Source organism: Siphateles boraxobius, unplaced genomic scaffold, assembly GCF_051911475.1.
Source record: "Siphateles boraxobius isolate OS27281-9 unplaced genomic scaffold, OSU_SipBor_1 8, whole genome shotgun sequence".
In the NCBI taxonomy this organism is placed as follows: domain Eukaryota; kingdom Metazoa; phylum Chordata; class Actinopteri; order Cypriniformes; family Leuciscidae; genus Siphateles; species Siphateles boraxobius.
The window spans coordinates 39,342,501-39,358,073 of NW_027509208.1; the positions used below are offsets into that span (position 1 = coordinate 39,342,501).

At 41.4% G+C, this 15,573-nt stretch overlaps 2 protein-coding genes across 3 annotated transcripts in view; both read right to left on the reverse strand.

Annotated features, from left to right (window-relative positions):
• Nucleotides 1–211, reverse strand: part of eva1aa (eva-1 homolog A, regulator of programmed cell death a) — a 71,981-nt gene extending 71,770 nt beyond the window's left edge. For both annotated transcript variants that reach the window (XM_077220660.1, XM_077220659.1), the window contains exon 1: nt 1–211. This exon is cut by the window's left edge and continues 7 nt beyond it. In XM_077220660.1, the coding sequence (XP_077076775.1) occupies nt 1–96 (96 nt within the window). In that variant the 5' untranslated portion in view covers nt 97–211.
• Nucleotides 212–8,295: 8,084 nt separating this feature from the next.
• ipo13b (importin 13b) overlaps nt 8,296–15,573 on the reverse strand; it is a 46,042-nt gene continuing 38,764 nt past the window's right edge. The window contains exons 16-21 of the mRNA XM_077220939.1: nt 13,278–13,330; nt 11,547–11,613; nt 11,364–11,422; nt 10,397–10,486; nt 10,102–10,283; nt 8,296–9,583 (exon numbers count right to left, since the gene is read on the reverse strand). Of these exons, the coding sequence (XP_077077054.1) occupies nt 9,487–9,583; nt 10,102–10,283; nt 10,397–10,486; nt 11,364–11,422; nt 11,547–11,613; nt 13,278–13,330 (548 nt within the window). The 3' untranslated portion in view covers nt 8,296–9,486. The remainder of the gene's footprint in view (nt 9,584–10,101; nt 10,284–10,396; nt 10,487–11,363; nt 11,423–11,546; nt 11,614–13,277; nt 13,331–15,573) is intronic.

Below are 15,573 nucleotides of genomic sequence, written 5' to 3' on the forward strand. Positions count from 1 at the left end.
CTCCTGTGAAGTCTTAGTGAAGCCAGTCAGACACGAGATTCCCAACAACAGCAGTGAATATGAGACATCAGGGAAAAACATCCTTAAATGTCCCATCAGATCCGATGATTCCTGAGAGGATCAGACTGGAGGACATGAAGAGATGTCTGATTCCATGACTTCAGTCTGGAGACACAGGAGAGAGTCTGAGGAAGAAGACCTGAGAGAGAGATAGAGAGAGAGAGAGAGAGAGAGAGAGAGAGAGAGAGAGAGAGAGAGAGAGAGAGAGAGAGAGAGAGAGAGAGAGGGAGGCAGAATTCCCCCTGGTCCCAAAGTCCCTGAATTTATGCTCACTGCCAAAGATTCAGTTCAATTCGAGAAAAAAATCATCAGCATGACTGTCAAAATACTGTAGTATTAAAGTTTATAGAAACAAAGTATTTATATAAAATAATAATAACAACAGCAGCAGCAGCAGCAAAAGAATAAAAAGAAATCAAAATTAATCAACTAATTAGATTAAACCCGCGTCCAGCATCACAAACTGGAACGTGGTGAATCAAGCTTTATGAATCAAGGTGTTGAATCAAGCTTTATACAGTCTTCAATGGTGTCAGTAGGTCACTGTATTAATGCACCGTAAAATGATATTACTTTACACAATGATAAACGATAGCAAATCACAGAAAACACCAAATTATGCACAAATAAGCGAGGCAAGGTAACTATACGACCTACAGGACAGGGGTTGGACAATGAAACTGAAACACCTGTTTTTAGACCACAATCATTTATTAATGTTGTACAGCCTCCTTTTGTGGCCAATAGAGCATCAATTGATCTTGGGCATGACAGATACAAGTCCTTCACCAGCGTCCAGAGGGATTCTGACCCGTTCCTCTTCCAGAACAGTGTCCGGGTCACTGTGTGATGCTGGTGGAGGAAAGTGTTTTCTGACTCGCTCCTCCAAAATACCCCAAACATATTTAGATCTGGTGAGTGTGCAGGTCATGTGAGATGTTCAACTTCACTTTCATGTTCATCACACCATTCTGTCACCAGTCTTTCTGTGTGTACTGGTGTATTATCGGTCTGAAACTCAATGTTTGAAGTTCAGTTGCACACGGTCCTCCAGAACAGTTCTGTAGTTCTTGGCAGTGACGTGTCCATCAAATACAGTCGGGAATATCGTGATATTGAAACCATCACTGATCCACCGCTGTGCTTCACAGTCTGAGTGTTGAGCTTCTCTGGACCTTTTTGAAGTGTTACCAACTTATGAAGGTCATTTTACAAAGCGGATCCCATTTGTAAATCATTTTGCATATGGCTCCTTCACCACTGAGTTTTCCCTTTCAAAGTACATTTTCCAAATACATGGAAATACATTTTCCATAGCACATTTTCAATAGCACATAATAATAATAATATCTCCACCTATATTTAAATAGGCATATATTTTATCTTACCGAAACAATGCAGTTTAACAATTAAATACTGCATGTTTGAGAATATCTGCAATCACCTTATTAAACTGGAAATGGCAGCATTTTTTTCAAGTTGATACCTTTGAAGATTCCAAGGTCATGTAAAGTAAATAAAGTAGATCTGTTTATGGTCCTTATCGTGAAAATCTCTTGATGTTTCTCCAAACCTGTAGAGACATCTGTTGGTCAATATGAAGAATTGCAGTAAAGGCCTATTCATTCACAACACAAGATATCAGCTCCCTCACCAGAGGACGATAACATTCTGTTCCCTTTCAAGGGAACTCGAGCTGCGTTTGAGACGCGGTGGGAACGCTCTGCGTGATTACGTCGTGAAGCACGTGTAAAAGCAGTCCAATGGAAGCCCGCTACGACATAGGTGACGTCATAGACCAGGAAACTATAAAGCAACCCTGAAATCAGACCGCGATAGCCTCTGTATATCTGTCCTTATCTATTTATTGTTGTCTGTCAAGCCCAATATATCTATCATTATTATGGCGAGCAAGCAAAATTATAGACGGTGTGTTGTTCCCTGCCCTCGTTATATACGGGTGGGGACACACACATCAGCTTTGTGTTGCTTGTTTGGGAGTGGAGCATGCTCAGTCAGTCCTCGAGGGGGCTGATTGTGAGCATTGTATGAGTCTATCTATGAAGACGCTCCGCTCTCGCCGATCGTTCTTTGAGGAGGACGGTACGGTTTGCGCTCCCCGCGCGGGTCCCGCTGTTGCCTAGACACGGCGGCGACTCGCATTTTGGGGTTCGAAATCGGATCTGACAGCGTGGGTTGGGACGGGCCCCGCCCTATCTCAGCTTTCACCTGCAGATCCAGTGTGCTACGATTTCCAGTTCTGAGGAATTGGTATCGTTAGTGTTTTGTTAAGAAAAATTGAACAAAACAAATAAAAATATTAAGAAAAAGGCAGATGTTTGATTTTTCAATAAATAGGCAGCTCAAAACTCTGTTGAATAAAGAGGAGCTTTTAAAAGGAGGCTTTTCTAATGCTGTTGCTAGTTAAATATTTACTGGACAGCTGAACATTATGAGAGTGAAAATAAAAAGAGTTTATTAGATGAAATATATCTAAAAAAAACAGGAAAACTCTGTATCTCAGCCTCCTCGTCGGGGACTACTGGTTTTTCCCTATCTCCACACTGAGGTGTCGAGATCGTGGAATAAACCGGTTTCTATTTTATGTGTTTAATACCCAAACGTCTAACTAGAGTAATGTTATGGGTATTAAGTATCATGGTATGATAGTGCCTTGGATTATAGAGACGCTTGCGAGCTTTCTCTCTCCCGAGTCGGCGTCATCATTTTTAACCCCGACGTTACCCACCAGCCATCTTTAATAATAAATAAATTTTATTAGGCAGTACTGGTGGGTAAAGTATTTAAGGACATAGATGGATGTGAGGATGTCAGCATTGACTCTATTCGAGAATATATATATATATATATATATATATATATATATATATATATATATATATATATATATATATATATATGTTTATATGTATACGTTTTTCTGATATAAAAATAAAGAAAAAGAAAGATTAAAATGTCTGTTCTTCTGGACGCTCCGCTTTCAAGGAAACTAAACCTTTCAGCGGCGTTCCAGAGGTTTCTTCCTCACCAATCTATGTTCCTGAAACTGGCATAGAGTACAAAGAAGAAGACCTGATGCCGAGGCTATCAGGCTTCTAAGGGTGGTCCCCTCCGGGGTAGGGACGGTTTTGAGAAATCGTTTCTCCTCGGCGCCCTCTGGGGTGCGACTCTCTGAGGAGGGTCGCAGCGCTGCCAGTTCGGTTGTTCCCTGCCGGTTCGCCGTTCAGGGCACCGAGGTGTCAGCGTCCCCATACGATCCTCCGAGGAGGGTCGTAGAGCAGTCAGTTCGGTCTCCCTGCCGGTTCGCCGTTTCAGGGTGCCGAGGTGCCTGCTTTTTCCTAGGATCCTCCGAGGAGGGTCGTAGGAATTAAGCTAGTTAGAGGTAGGCAAGATCTGAGGACTGTCGTCATCTCTAATAAAGCTTAGACAAGAAGTCCTGTCGAATGAAAAAAAAAAAAAAAAAGAGGGACGGTTTTGAGAAATCGTTTCTCCTAACGGCGCCCTCTGGGGTGCGACTCTCTGAGGAGGGTCGCAGCGCTGCCAGTTCGGTTGTTCCCTGCCGGTTCGCCGCTTCAGGGCGCCGAGGTGTCAGCGTCCCCGTGCAATCCTCTGAGGAGGGTGGTAGAATGGTCAGTTCAGTTGTTCCCTGCCGGTTCGCCGCTTCAGGGCACCGAAATGGTTGTTCAATCAAATCCAGAGGCCAGTCTCGAGAGACTGGTTCCCTTATCGGAATTTCTGGCAGAGTGGAAACTTCTGCCAAATATTTCTCTATGGGTCCTGCACATAATAGAAAAGGGTTACAGAATTCAGCTCGGTTCTCGTCCGCCCAGATTTCAAGGAGTCCTCCCCACGATGGTGGACTCACAGCAGGCTCTGGTAATGGAGCAAGAAGTACTGACACTTCTTCGAAAGGGAGCTATAGAAAGGGTTTCTCCTCCCAGCAGAGAGTCAGGGTTTTACAGCCGTTACTTCATTGTTCCAAAGAAGGATGGAGGGCTGCGTCCTATTCTAGACCTGCGCCAGTTAAACAGCAGGGTTCAGAAACTCAAGTTCAGAATGCTTACACTCAAACAGATTGTATCACAGATTCAGTCCGAGGACTGGTTTGTCACAATAGACTTGAAGGACGCGTACTTCCATGTATCTATCCATCCTCATCACAGGAGGTCCCTGAGGTTCGCTTTCGGGGGCGAAGCATACCATTATCGGGTTCTTCCATTTGGCCTAGGTTTATCTCCCCGCACTTTTACAAAATGCGTGGATGCAGCTCTGGCTCCGTTGAGACTCCAGGGCATCCGCGTATTAAATTACATCGACGATTGGTTGATTTTAGCTTAGTCAGAGCAGGTGGCAGTTCAGCATCGAGATGCTGTTCTGTCCCACATAAAGAGTTTGCGGTTGCGGCTAAACACCAAAAAGAGTGTGCTCCTCCCTGCTCAGAGGACCACTTTTCTAGGTGGAATTTGGGATTCGACCACAATGCAGGCACGCCTGTCTCCTGCTCGTATTTCTGCGATTCTCACAGCCGCAAAGAATGTGAAACTAGGCCAGTCACTCACTGTGAAACAGTTTCAGAGACTGTTGGGTCTCATGGCAGCTGCGTCCAACGTTATTACTTTTGGCCTTCTGTACATGAGACCCCTGCAGTGGTGTCTCAGGACCAAGGGGTTTTCTCCGAGGGGAAATCCGTTCCGCAAGATCAAGGTCACGCGGCTATGCCTTCGTGCCTTGGCCTTGTGGAAGAAACCTTGGTTCCTCGCCCAGGGCCCAGTGTTGGGGGCTCCTTGTCGACGCGTCACGCTTTCACAGATGCTTCCCTCACGGGATGGGGGGCGGTCATGAGTGGCCGCTCGGCGCAAGGTCTGTGGCAGGACCATCAATGTTCCTGGCACATAAATCGTTTAGAGTTGATGGCGGTATTTCTAGCACTCAAATATTTCCTGCCAGACCTGAGAGGCCATCACGTGTTGGTCCGCACAGACAACACTTCGGTGGTCTCCTATATCAACCATCAGGGGGGTCTGAGGTCACGTCACCTTTGCAAATTGGCCCATCAGATCCTCCTATGGGCCCAGGGGAAGTTACTGTCGCTCAAGGCGGTATATATTCCGGGGCGTCAGAATGTGGGAGCAGATATTCTGTCGAGACAGGGGCTGAGGCCCGGGGAGTGGAGACTTCACCCAGAAGTGGTGGAGTTCCTGTGGGAAAAGTTCGGTCGTGCTCAGGTAGACCTTTTCGCATCATCAGATTCAACCCATTGTCCCATGTGGTTCTCTCTAACGCACCCAGCTCCTCTCGGTCTGGATGCTATGGTGCAGGTGTGGCCGAGGCTGCACCTGTACGCCTTTCCCCCGATATCTTTGCTTCCGGGGGTTCTGGAGAGGGTTCGCCGAGAAGGGGCTCGTCTGCTTCTAGTAGCCCCTTATTGGCCGACCCGAGTTTGGTTCTCGGACTTGGTGTCTCTTCTGGACGGCTCCCCCTTGGAGATCCCAATCAGGGTGGACCCCCTGTCTCAGGCCGGGGACACGATATTTCACCCTCGGCCGGAGTTGTGGAAACTGTGGGCCTGGCCTCTGAGGGGGCCAGGCTCAGGGAGACCGGTCTTTCGACCGATGTTGTAGAATCCATTCTTCAATCCAGAGCTCCTTCCATGAGAAGGCTGTATGCGCTAAAATGTAAACTTTTCACCACGTGGTGTGTTGAACGTCAGTTAGATCCTGTTAACTGCCCTGTTGGTTCAGTTCTTGATCTTATGCAAGACCGTTTCTCGGCCAGGTTATCTCCTTCCACCCTAAAGGTTTACGTGGCAGCTATATCTGCCTACCACACCCCTCTGGGGGGTACTTCTATTGGGAGAAACCCTCTAATTACTCGCTTTCTCCGTGGTACATTGAGGTTGAGACCTGCACTGCACTCTAGAGCACCGGCTTGGGACTTGGCCATTGTACTCGAGGGTCTGGCTTTAGCTCCCTTCGAGCCCATCGAGGAGGTTTCTGAAAAGTTCCTCACTCTAAAGACTTTATTTCTCCTTGCTATCTCATCTATCAAGAGAATTGGTGATTTACATGCTTTGTCGGTTGCTCCTTCATGTCTGGAATTTGCACCTGGTATGGTGAAGGCATTTCTCTACCCCAGGCCGGGTTATATTCCTAAGGTCCCACTGAATGTTGGGGGCCCAATAGTGCTGCAGGCCTTCTATCCTCCACCCTTTAATACCCCTGACCAGGAACAGCTTAACCTGTTATGTCCAGTCCGGGCTTTAGATGCCTACGTTCACAGAGCTGCCCTGTGGCGTAAATCTGAGCAACTATTTGTTTGTTTTGGGTCACTCAAGAGAGGATGCCCTGCATCTAAGCAGGTTATGAGTAAATGGATAGTCGAGGCTATTTCATTGGCTTATGAAGCGGCCGGACAGCCTTCACCTATGGCTGTGCGGGCCCATTCTACTCGGAGTATGGCGGCCTCTATGGCCTTAATTTCGGGAGTTTCCCTTCTTGACGTGTGTAATGCGGCAGGATGGTCCTCTCCGCATACATTTGTCAGGTTTTATGACCTTGACCTCTCCACTCCTGGGGCGAGGTTGCTTGCTTCTTAGTGTGCGCAGGACCTCACACAGAACGGGCATTTGTCACTATGGCGTAGTGGGTATAGGGTTCCCACCGAGTCTCAAACGCAGCTCGAGTTCCCTTGAAAGGGAACGTCTCAGGTTACGTATGTAACCCTGGTTCCCTGATAGGGAACGAGACGCTGCGTTTGCCTGCCATACTTCCTGCATGCCCTGATCGACTTGCTTCAGGTTTTTCAGAAGCTATCGCGGTCTGATTTCAGGGTTGCTTTATAGTTTCCTGGTCTATGACGTCACCTATGTCGTAGCGGGCTTCCATTGGACTGATTTTACACGTGCTTCACGACGTAATCACGCAGAGCGTTCCCACCGCGTCTCAAACGCAGCGTCTCGTTCCCTATCAGGGAACCAGGGTTACATACGTAACCTGAGACGTTTTTATTATATGCGCACGTGGCAGACTGCAGTTATCGTCATAGTTGTGGTGTAAACCCTAATATTCTAATAGCCTACATTTAGAACGATTTTTAAAACAATATATCTTTCTCATTACATTCCTTGTCCTTGGCGTGAAGGGGTCTCAACTCCGTCATCAAACAAAACGGCATAACTAGTCATCAGTTTAGCGACAGCGCATTTACTTCACTGCCATTTTTTACAGGTAGGAATAGGTTTGGTTTAAACGGTTGTTTTCTTGAATAGCTTGTTCAGAAAAGCCTATAATTTCGTTTAAATTTCGGTTCTAGTTCATGTATACCATTTTGTCTGTATTGGGGCATGTTGTCATAAAAGGTCCCCCTAGTCCCCCAGTAGTCAATAATTGTATCTCTTAAAACTCATCTTCGATCACCAGTGACATTTAAACGTTTTTTTTCCGGCAAAAAAAAATCTTCATGGCTTAAAATAGATTGAATGCAACTCTACACCCTTGCTTCATTTAGTATATGCCGATTCATGAATATGCTCTAATATTAGTCCCGCCTCCATTCACGCAAGCTCACAGATTGACACGGCCAATTTACTGTAGTAAACGCCGCACAATGGTATTGCTCTTTACAACGATGGACACATAATGGTAATTAATATAATTAGCCTTTTGCTTGACTATGATATCAAACAGCTAATAATGTATTGCTAATGCTACAACAAATTATGTTCCTGTTCGCCCTCTGCAGCGCTTTGAACAACTCAGAACGTCAGTGGAGAAAGGCATATAGTTCATCATAACATCATAATATAGAATAGATCATACACACACTATATTGCTAAATCTACTCGGTTTTTCATATGAACAGAAAAATATAACGGGATAAGCTGGCATCTCTGGAGACTTCCCAGCTAGTTCTCTATTAATGATATGCTAAAGCATGCCGGCACTTTGACGTGATTGGATTGGAAGGTAGTTTGTGACGTCAGAAACACCAGCGATTTCAAACCGTGTTGAGACTGTCTTTAGTTCACTGCAGTTTTTAGGTGAAAATACTCAGAAAAAAGGTTTGAGTCCGTACAGCAACTGACTTTCAAAAATTATTCACTGGGGTAAATAAACATAAAAATGTACTCACCTGAAGAGCCTGTGGTTTGGTTTTGTCTACTTGTGATGAGCATTCACACCTTCACTCTCACAAACAGACCACAGAACCCAGTGCTGCCATCTCAGATGTATTTAATAAATTAAAACAAGGTACAAAAAAAACTAATGTACATTTGACTCCTCTGTCTCTCCCTTTGTTCTCACTCTGTGACTCACTAGTAAACGAACACGATAGAACAGTCAGCCCTCATCCACTGATTACGACACATTCTGGGCCCGTATGTAACGCAACACACATGCTACATGTCGGCAAGCAGCAGCCGGGTGAAACGAGAAAGAGAGACAGGCAGTGCCCGTTAAATTACTTGAGTGCACTCAATTGTTTGATTTTTGTGCATGTACCAACCAAATTTAAAGGGACAGTTCAGCCAAAAATTTAAATTCTGTCATGATTGATGTACCCTTGTGTCATTTCAAACCTGTTTGACTATTTCTTCAATCAAACACAAAAGGAGAATTTTTAAAGAAAGTAATCATACTAGTTTGGAACAACATTAGGGTGGGTAAATAAGGTCATTTTTTGAGTGAACTATCATCTTTGCGGATCTCTCTTTCTCGTCATGTAACACCCAGTCTTTACTAGTCCCCAAATATGCTGCTGACCTTATTTATATATATACATATATATATATATGTATATGTATATCAAAAACAATCATAATCATTTTATTAAAAAACGTCCACAACATTTTGGCAGAATTGAGTGAGAAGGGGTTAGACAGACAGAGATATAGGGGATAGATATAAAGCCACAGAGAAAAAACAAGTCTGTATTGGTCCCTCTCTCTGTTAGCAGCACACGGACTCGTCACCCCACGGTTCACTAGATTATTATGTGCATTTATATATATTTTAATATATATGTGTGAGTATGTATATATATATGCTTTTTATTTCTCCAAAATAAAAAATAAAAAAACATTTACCTAACACTATTTCTTAGTTCAAACGGATGCAAATTATCACAAGGAAAACAGCCCAAGAGCCACGGAAGATCGAACGTGGGGGAATCAAAGAACGGTTTCCAGCGAACATGCCGTGAGATGCGGGAAGCGGAGACGTCGACTGTTCGGATCGCCCTACGGAGACCCCAAGATCCAATGGGAGAGTGGTTGAAAGAGAGAGAGAGAGAGAGCGTGAGAAGGACGAGTTGGAGGAAGATCCCGACTCTCAGACTGTCAGTATCATTCATGTCGCATTGAGGTCTTCTGGGAAATGTACATTTTGGGTTTCCTCACACCGTGTCTCAGTAATCTGCGGCGTACTCGGTTCCGTGAAGGCCACGGCACACTAGGGTGAACTCCTTCACGATGTCTTTCACTCGCCGCTTGTTCACTCGCTCCCTGAGAGAGGATATGAAGAAAAAATAAAAAGTTTTTCATTCTCAGATGACAATACTGGGATGTGTGCATGAAGACTTCTTTAAAAACATTTAAAGATCTTACCGATCTCAAACGTCTTTGAAAACAATTCAATTCACATTTATTTGTATAGTGCTTTTCACAATACACATCGTTTCAAAGCAGTTTTACAGAAAAGTCCAGATTACAATTGAGAGTGATCTGTTATCAGAGGTAACTGTAAGTTATGCATTGCAGAAATGTACATCTACAAAATCACAGTTAGTGAAAAAATTATTAATTTAAACAATGTTATAAACAAGGCAGAAACAATGAGCTTATTGTAGTAATGAATACTCATTTGTTAACAAATGATTGTCATTTAAAAAAATGTAGCATTGGTGCATGTTGAATTTAAATTAATATTCAAGCAAACATTTTAAAGGAGTGTGTTTTGCTTCTATACCAGAATGGTATTTGCCCACCAGAATGATCAAAAGGCACACATGAACTCATCTCACCTGAGCACTTGTTGACTGAACGTGTCTTTCTGCTCATCAGAGACACGTGAGGACGGGAAGCCTGGGGAGCGCAGAGCTTCTTTGAGCCACACCGTCAGCAGAGCGAAGCAATGCTTGTTCAGACAGAAGAGCACCTCTGCAAACTGGTCCATCAGACTGCGGGACGACTGGCCACCGATGGCCTGCCAAAAAAACAGATCAGACTCTTGTGCGTTTTTTTTTTTTTTTTTTTACAGTATCATTTTACAGTAGCATTCATCTATTGTGAACCTCTGGTGAAAAGTTGTGACCTCACCTCCAGTACAGCCAATAGGAGGAGTTTACCGTTTTCCTGTACGACCCGACCCACAGGAGGAACGTCAGCGCAGTGCGGTATTAGTTCCGTCTGCAGTCAACCCAAATAAAGGAACAATTCAACACTGTACACAGCTAACATTTATGATGGTATATTTCACAGGAGGGAAAGAGACAAACTGAAGGTCAATACACACGGAGCATCTTGCCTTTCAATCAAAACAATAAACATTACTGGTCAAAAGTTTGGAATAATTCATATAATTTTAAGGTTTAAATACAATCTAAAATAATTGTTTTATGTTTGAATGTATTGTAATATGAAATGTATTCCTGTGAGCGAAGCTGAATTTTCAGCATCATTACTCCAGTCTTCATTGTCACATGATCCTTCAGAAATCATTCTAATATGATGATTTGCTGCTCAAGAAACATTTATGATTATTATCAATGTTGAAAACAATTGTGCTGCTTCATATATATATGTATGTGTGTGTGTGCGCGCACTTTTATTCAGCAAGGATGCATTAAATTGATCAAAAGTGACAGTAAAAGACATTTATTAATTTTACAGAAGTTTTCCATTTCAAATAAATGCTGTTCTTTTGAACTTCCTATTCTACAAAGCAATGTGAAAAAAATGTATCATGGTTTCCACAAAAATATTCAGAATAATCAGAAAACATTGATAATAAGAACCATTATTAATAACAGCGCCAATAATAATTGAGCAGCAAATCATCATGTGACACTGAAGACTGGAGTAATGATGATGAAAATTCAGCTTTGATCACAGGAATAAATTACATTTAAAAATATATTCAAATAGAACGCATTTTTTTTAATTGTAATATTTCACAATATGACTTTTGAATAGTTTTTCATCAAATAAATGATTCCAAACTTTTGACCAGCCGTGTATTCCTATGCTCTTGGTGCGAATAGGCCTTCAGACTGTTACGACTTACAAAGAAAAGACAGGTAGATTTGACTGTTGGGGCTTCTGGGAATTTCAGTGACAGCACTCCTACGGCCAAAACACAGCGGCATTAGAGAAATGACTCTGTATTATACATTACAGAGGCTCAGACGTTCACACACACCAAAGAAGAAGGATCCATCAGTGTTTTCTACATTTGAAACAGACTTACCACAGTGGAACACGGCTTTCACGTCAAGACTCTCTGATAAGAATAAATCGGGCTTCCGTTTGAGGGCCTATGAATCAGACAGAGCCAATGAACAGAGCACATGACTCAAACCCCGCCCCTGGAACCCTGTCAATCACTCATGTGCCACTCATGTGCCCACCATCCCCATCCCTCACTCCCTATATCTGTCTAGCTCTAGAAAATCAACCAAACGTACATATTTAATGCAAACAGATCAGGTAAGTAAGAAATCAACAGCAAAAAAACTAAAATACTGAAATTTAATAGAAACTAAAGGTATGATGATTTTTTCACTTGTTTGGTTCACATCTGTTCAATCACTACTTTCTCTGCTCAGTTGGACTGAATGCAACAGAAATCTAAATAACATGTACGATAAAGACAACTGATGCATTAAGAAACTCATTGAGGATGAGAGGATATTTGAGAAAGACACAGAGAGAGAAACCGAGAGAGGGAAAACCTCATGAGAATTTCATGAGAACCAAATACATAAATGGGAGGGCCAATTCATTTGATTCAATTAATCAATTAATTGAGATGAATTAATTTAGGCTTTCATCGGTTTAAGGGCTGGAATAACACTGGAAGGGGGTAGTGGGTGCCTGTGGGATTTTGACTCTTTCAACTGTGTTATATTTGATCAAAGTGACATGATTTAATTCAAAGAAATACAAAGAAATTAATACCTTCATACAGCAAGGATGCATTAAATTGATCAAGTGACAGTAAAGGCATTTATAATATTACAAAATATTTTTTTTTTTATAAAAGCTGTTCTTTTAAACTTTCTATTCATCAAAGGATCATGAAATAATTTATCATGTTTCCACAAAAAATATTAAGCAGTACAACCATTTTCAATTTCAACATAAAATGAAATAATATATATTTAAATAGAAAACAGTCTTAAATTTAAATTGTAATATATCACAATATTATATATATATATATAAATATACATCATATATATACAATATATATATACATAAATATAAAAATTTACATATATACAGTATATATATACACATATATATATATATATAAATATACATCATATATACAGTATATATACATATATATATATATATATATATATACACACATATATACATATATATATATATATATATATATGTATATATACACACATATATACATATATATATATATATATAAATTTAGCTTTAAAAACATGTTAACGTTCAGTTCTATTTTAAAGGAAGCGAGAATTTGTATAAATATTTATTGGAATTGACCATTTTCTTGTGGATGACAAAAAATATACTTGGATATTGAGATAAAGCCACTGTACAGAGGAAGATCTTTATTATTTACTAATTTTATTAGTGCCCTATAAATAAAAGATAAAAAAAGATATCCAAATCTAAATATATTAATCCACATACACGGTAAAAAAAACATTGTGGCGAGATGCAGCACAATCACAGCCAAGTTGAGACATTTAATCTACAGCTACAAGGAGCAGGATTTTGGATCGAATGAGATGTGTTCTGTCAGACTATTGGACGAGAGAGCTGTCAATCATCCAATAGCAAAACCCTTCAGGTCAATTCCACTGCCCGAGCAAAACAAGGGTCTGAAAAGACCGTGACACAGGACGGAAAGGAAGAGAAAGTGAGAAAGAAAGAGACAGCGAAAGAGAAGAGAGAAACCCAAAGTGAATGAAATAAGAAACCAAAAACACACCTGAGCTTGGAGTTGCATAAATGAATCAACAATATCAGGATGATCCCTGGGCCCTAAAATATAATAAAGATGAAACTTAAGAAATAATAATAATAATAAGAATATATACAAACAGCAACAAAACAGATCGAACAGTCATGTGGAAAGGAAAAGTCAACTGGACGGAAATAATCGCACGTGTGAGAGAAATAGGGCAGAGAAAGAGGAGGGAACATGAACGATTTGAAGGCAGTTGCGATAAAACAAAAGAGGATAAACAAAAAAGACAGATCAATGAGTCCGTTCTGAAGGGGAGAAACAAAGAAGGAAAACAAAAAGAAGTAACGAGAGAAAGTAAAGAAACCTAAAAAACAAAAGAAACAGTGGGTTTGGAGTGGGAACCCAGGAGGCACCTGTTACTGTGATGAGACTTGTGTTTCTTTCTTTCTTTTTAGTGTGTGTTTTATTTGTTTTCATTGTCTGTAAATTCAATTCATACACCCGACTAGCCCGCCGCGGCTGGTGAGTGCTTGGTTCCCACGGCCACCCCGAAAGAGCAAGGTAGCAGTCAGTCCCAAACTTCCCTCCCTTTGCTGTTCCCAAACTCCAAACAAGACCCCGCCCCCACAAACCCAGACCCCGCCCAGCCCACCAAACCCCGCCCCTTCACAGAAAACAAACAACAAACAAACACACAGGCCACGGCAGATCCTCTCGGCCAAGTCACCTGAGCGGGATAAGAGTTATCTCACATTTCTGCTGATTTGGAAACAATGTGGTTAAAACAGAAGAACGTGAACAATGACAAACAGGAAGTGAGGATGCAAGCGTGGTTAGTGTGCTAGAGGGTACATGCAAATAAAAAGTGTGTGTGTGTGTGTATGTGTGTGTAAAGAAGGGAGTCATGCTGGACAATTTTAGGCTGTTTTCACACTTCTTGTTATTGGTTGAACCAGAATTCGATACCATCAAAACATTTATTTGGCCATTACATGTTATTCACCAAACGAGTTGGCTGTTTGAGTCTGAACAAGACAAGATCCTGTTCAAAATCTTGTTCATGAACACTGAATGAATATACTATAAAAATTATTATTGGAGTACATTCACAAGAAAAAACTTTCAGTCTTTCTACTTCAAAATGTCTTGCAATTTCTTTGTAATTATTTGTGAAAATTAGTAAAATTTAGTCCTACACAAATTTATTTTTTAGTGTAAGAAGCTGCAAACCTACACTAAGTAAAGATGAAGTGGTGCCATGAAAAGAGTGAAGCCCCAAGACAAGTTTATTAGATGCACATAGCATAATCCCTAATTTATGAGTGACACCAATAATCGTTTTTAAAATACAAGCAGTAACGAACTAATAAATCCAAACATGCAACCTCTTGCTACAACACTCAAAGAAATATTTAGGCCTAAATTTACAATATGTAATTTTTTTTCGCCGCTTAGGGGTCGCTAACCTCTTACAATAACAAAGGCGTAGGTTGATGACGCATAAGCGGAATTATGGAACTTGTCGTCATGCTGATGGATCTAATAATGTTTATGGATGAGTGAATACATTGATGTTTTTAACATGACTGTGGAATGAAGCAGGGCGCGATTGCTAATGAGAGACCGATATCAGCGAGTCCCGCGGATTTAAAGGAATTAGGGCATTTCATTCTACCGAACTACCCGCTGAAAAGTGCTGAAGTACTACTCACACAGGTCAGTTTATTAGTCCAGGGCCTGAATTTCATTTTGGAAAATAGGGGGGAAATCCCCCTTTAGGTCATTCTTATGGGGGGGATTTTTTGTTTTTTTTAGACAATTTAAAAAAAATAAGTTTAGCTAAATGTTTGCTCACTCATTGTATTTGTGTTTTTACAATGGGGTCACGTTCCACGTTCACATGTTGCGAGTAAAGCCAGTCCGCGCCACTTTCTCCTCTTTTAAAAAGGGCTCCCTGTTGCTAAGCAATCATGAGCCACGTTCTCCATGAAGACGAAGACGTTTCAGCAAAGGATGAACGCGCAAAACACGTAACGTGAACGGCCCATACTGTTTTCATTATAGTGTCACATGCATTTTCTTTTTGTATTATTTTTTTAAGACATAACCGATTGTGTTTGAGAGGATACTCCCCAAGACTGGAATTTAGACAATGTTGTGTGCTTTTGACCGTTAAAGCGCTATAATTCAAGAAAAATAACTCAGTTTTGTTACTCACGAGCTGTTTGTTATGCGGGTTAAAATCGCTTGAATGTTTAAATAGGTAAGACTTAAAAAGACGCACACATTATAAACAATAGTGACGATGCAGTGGCCC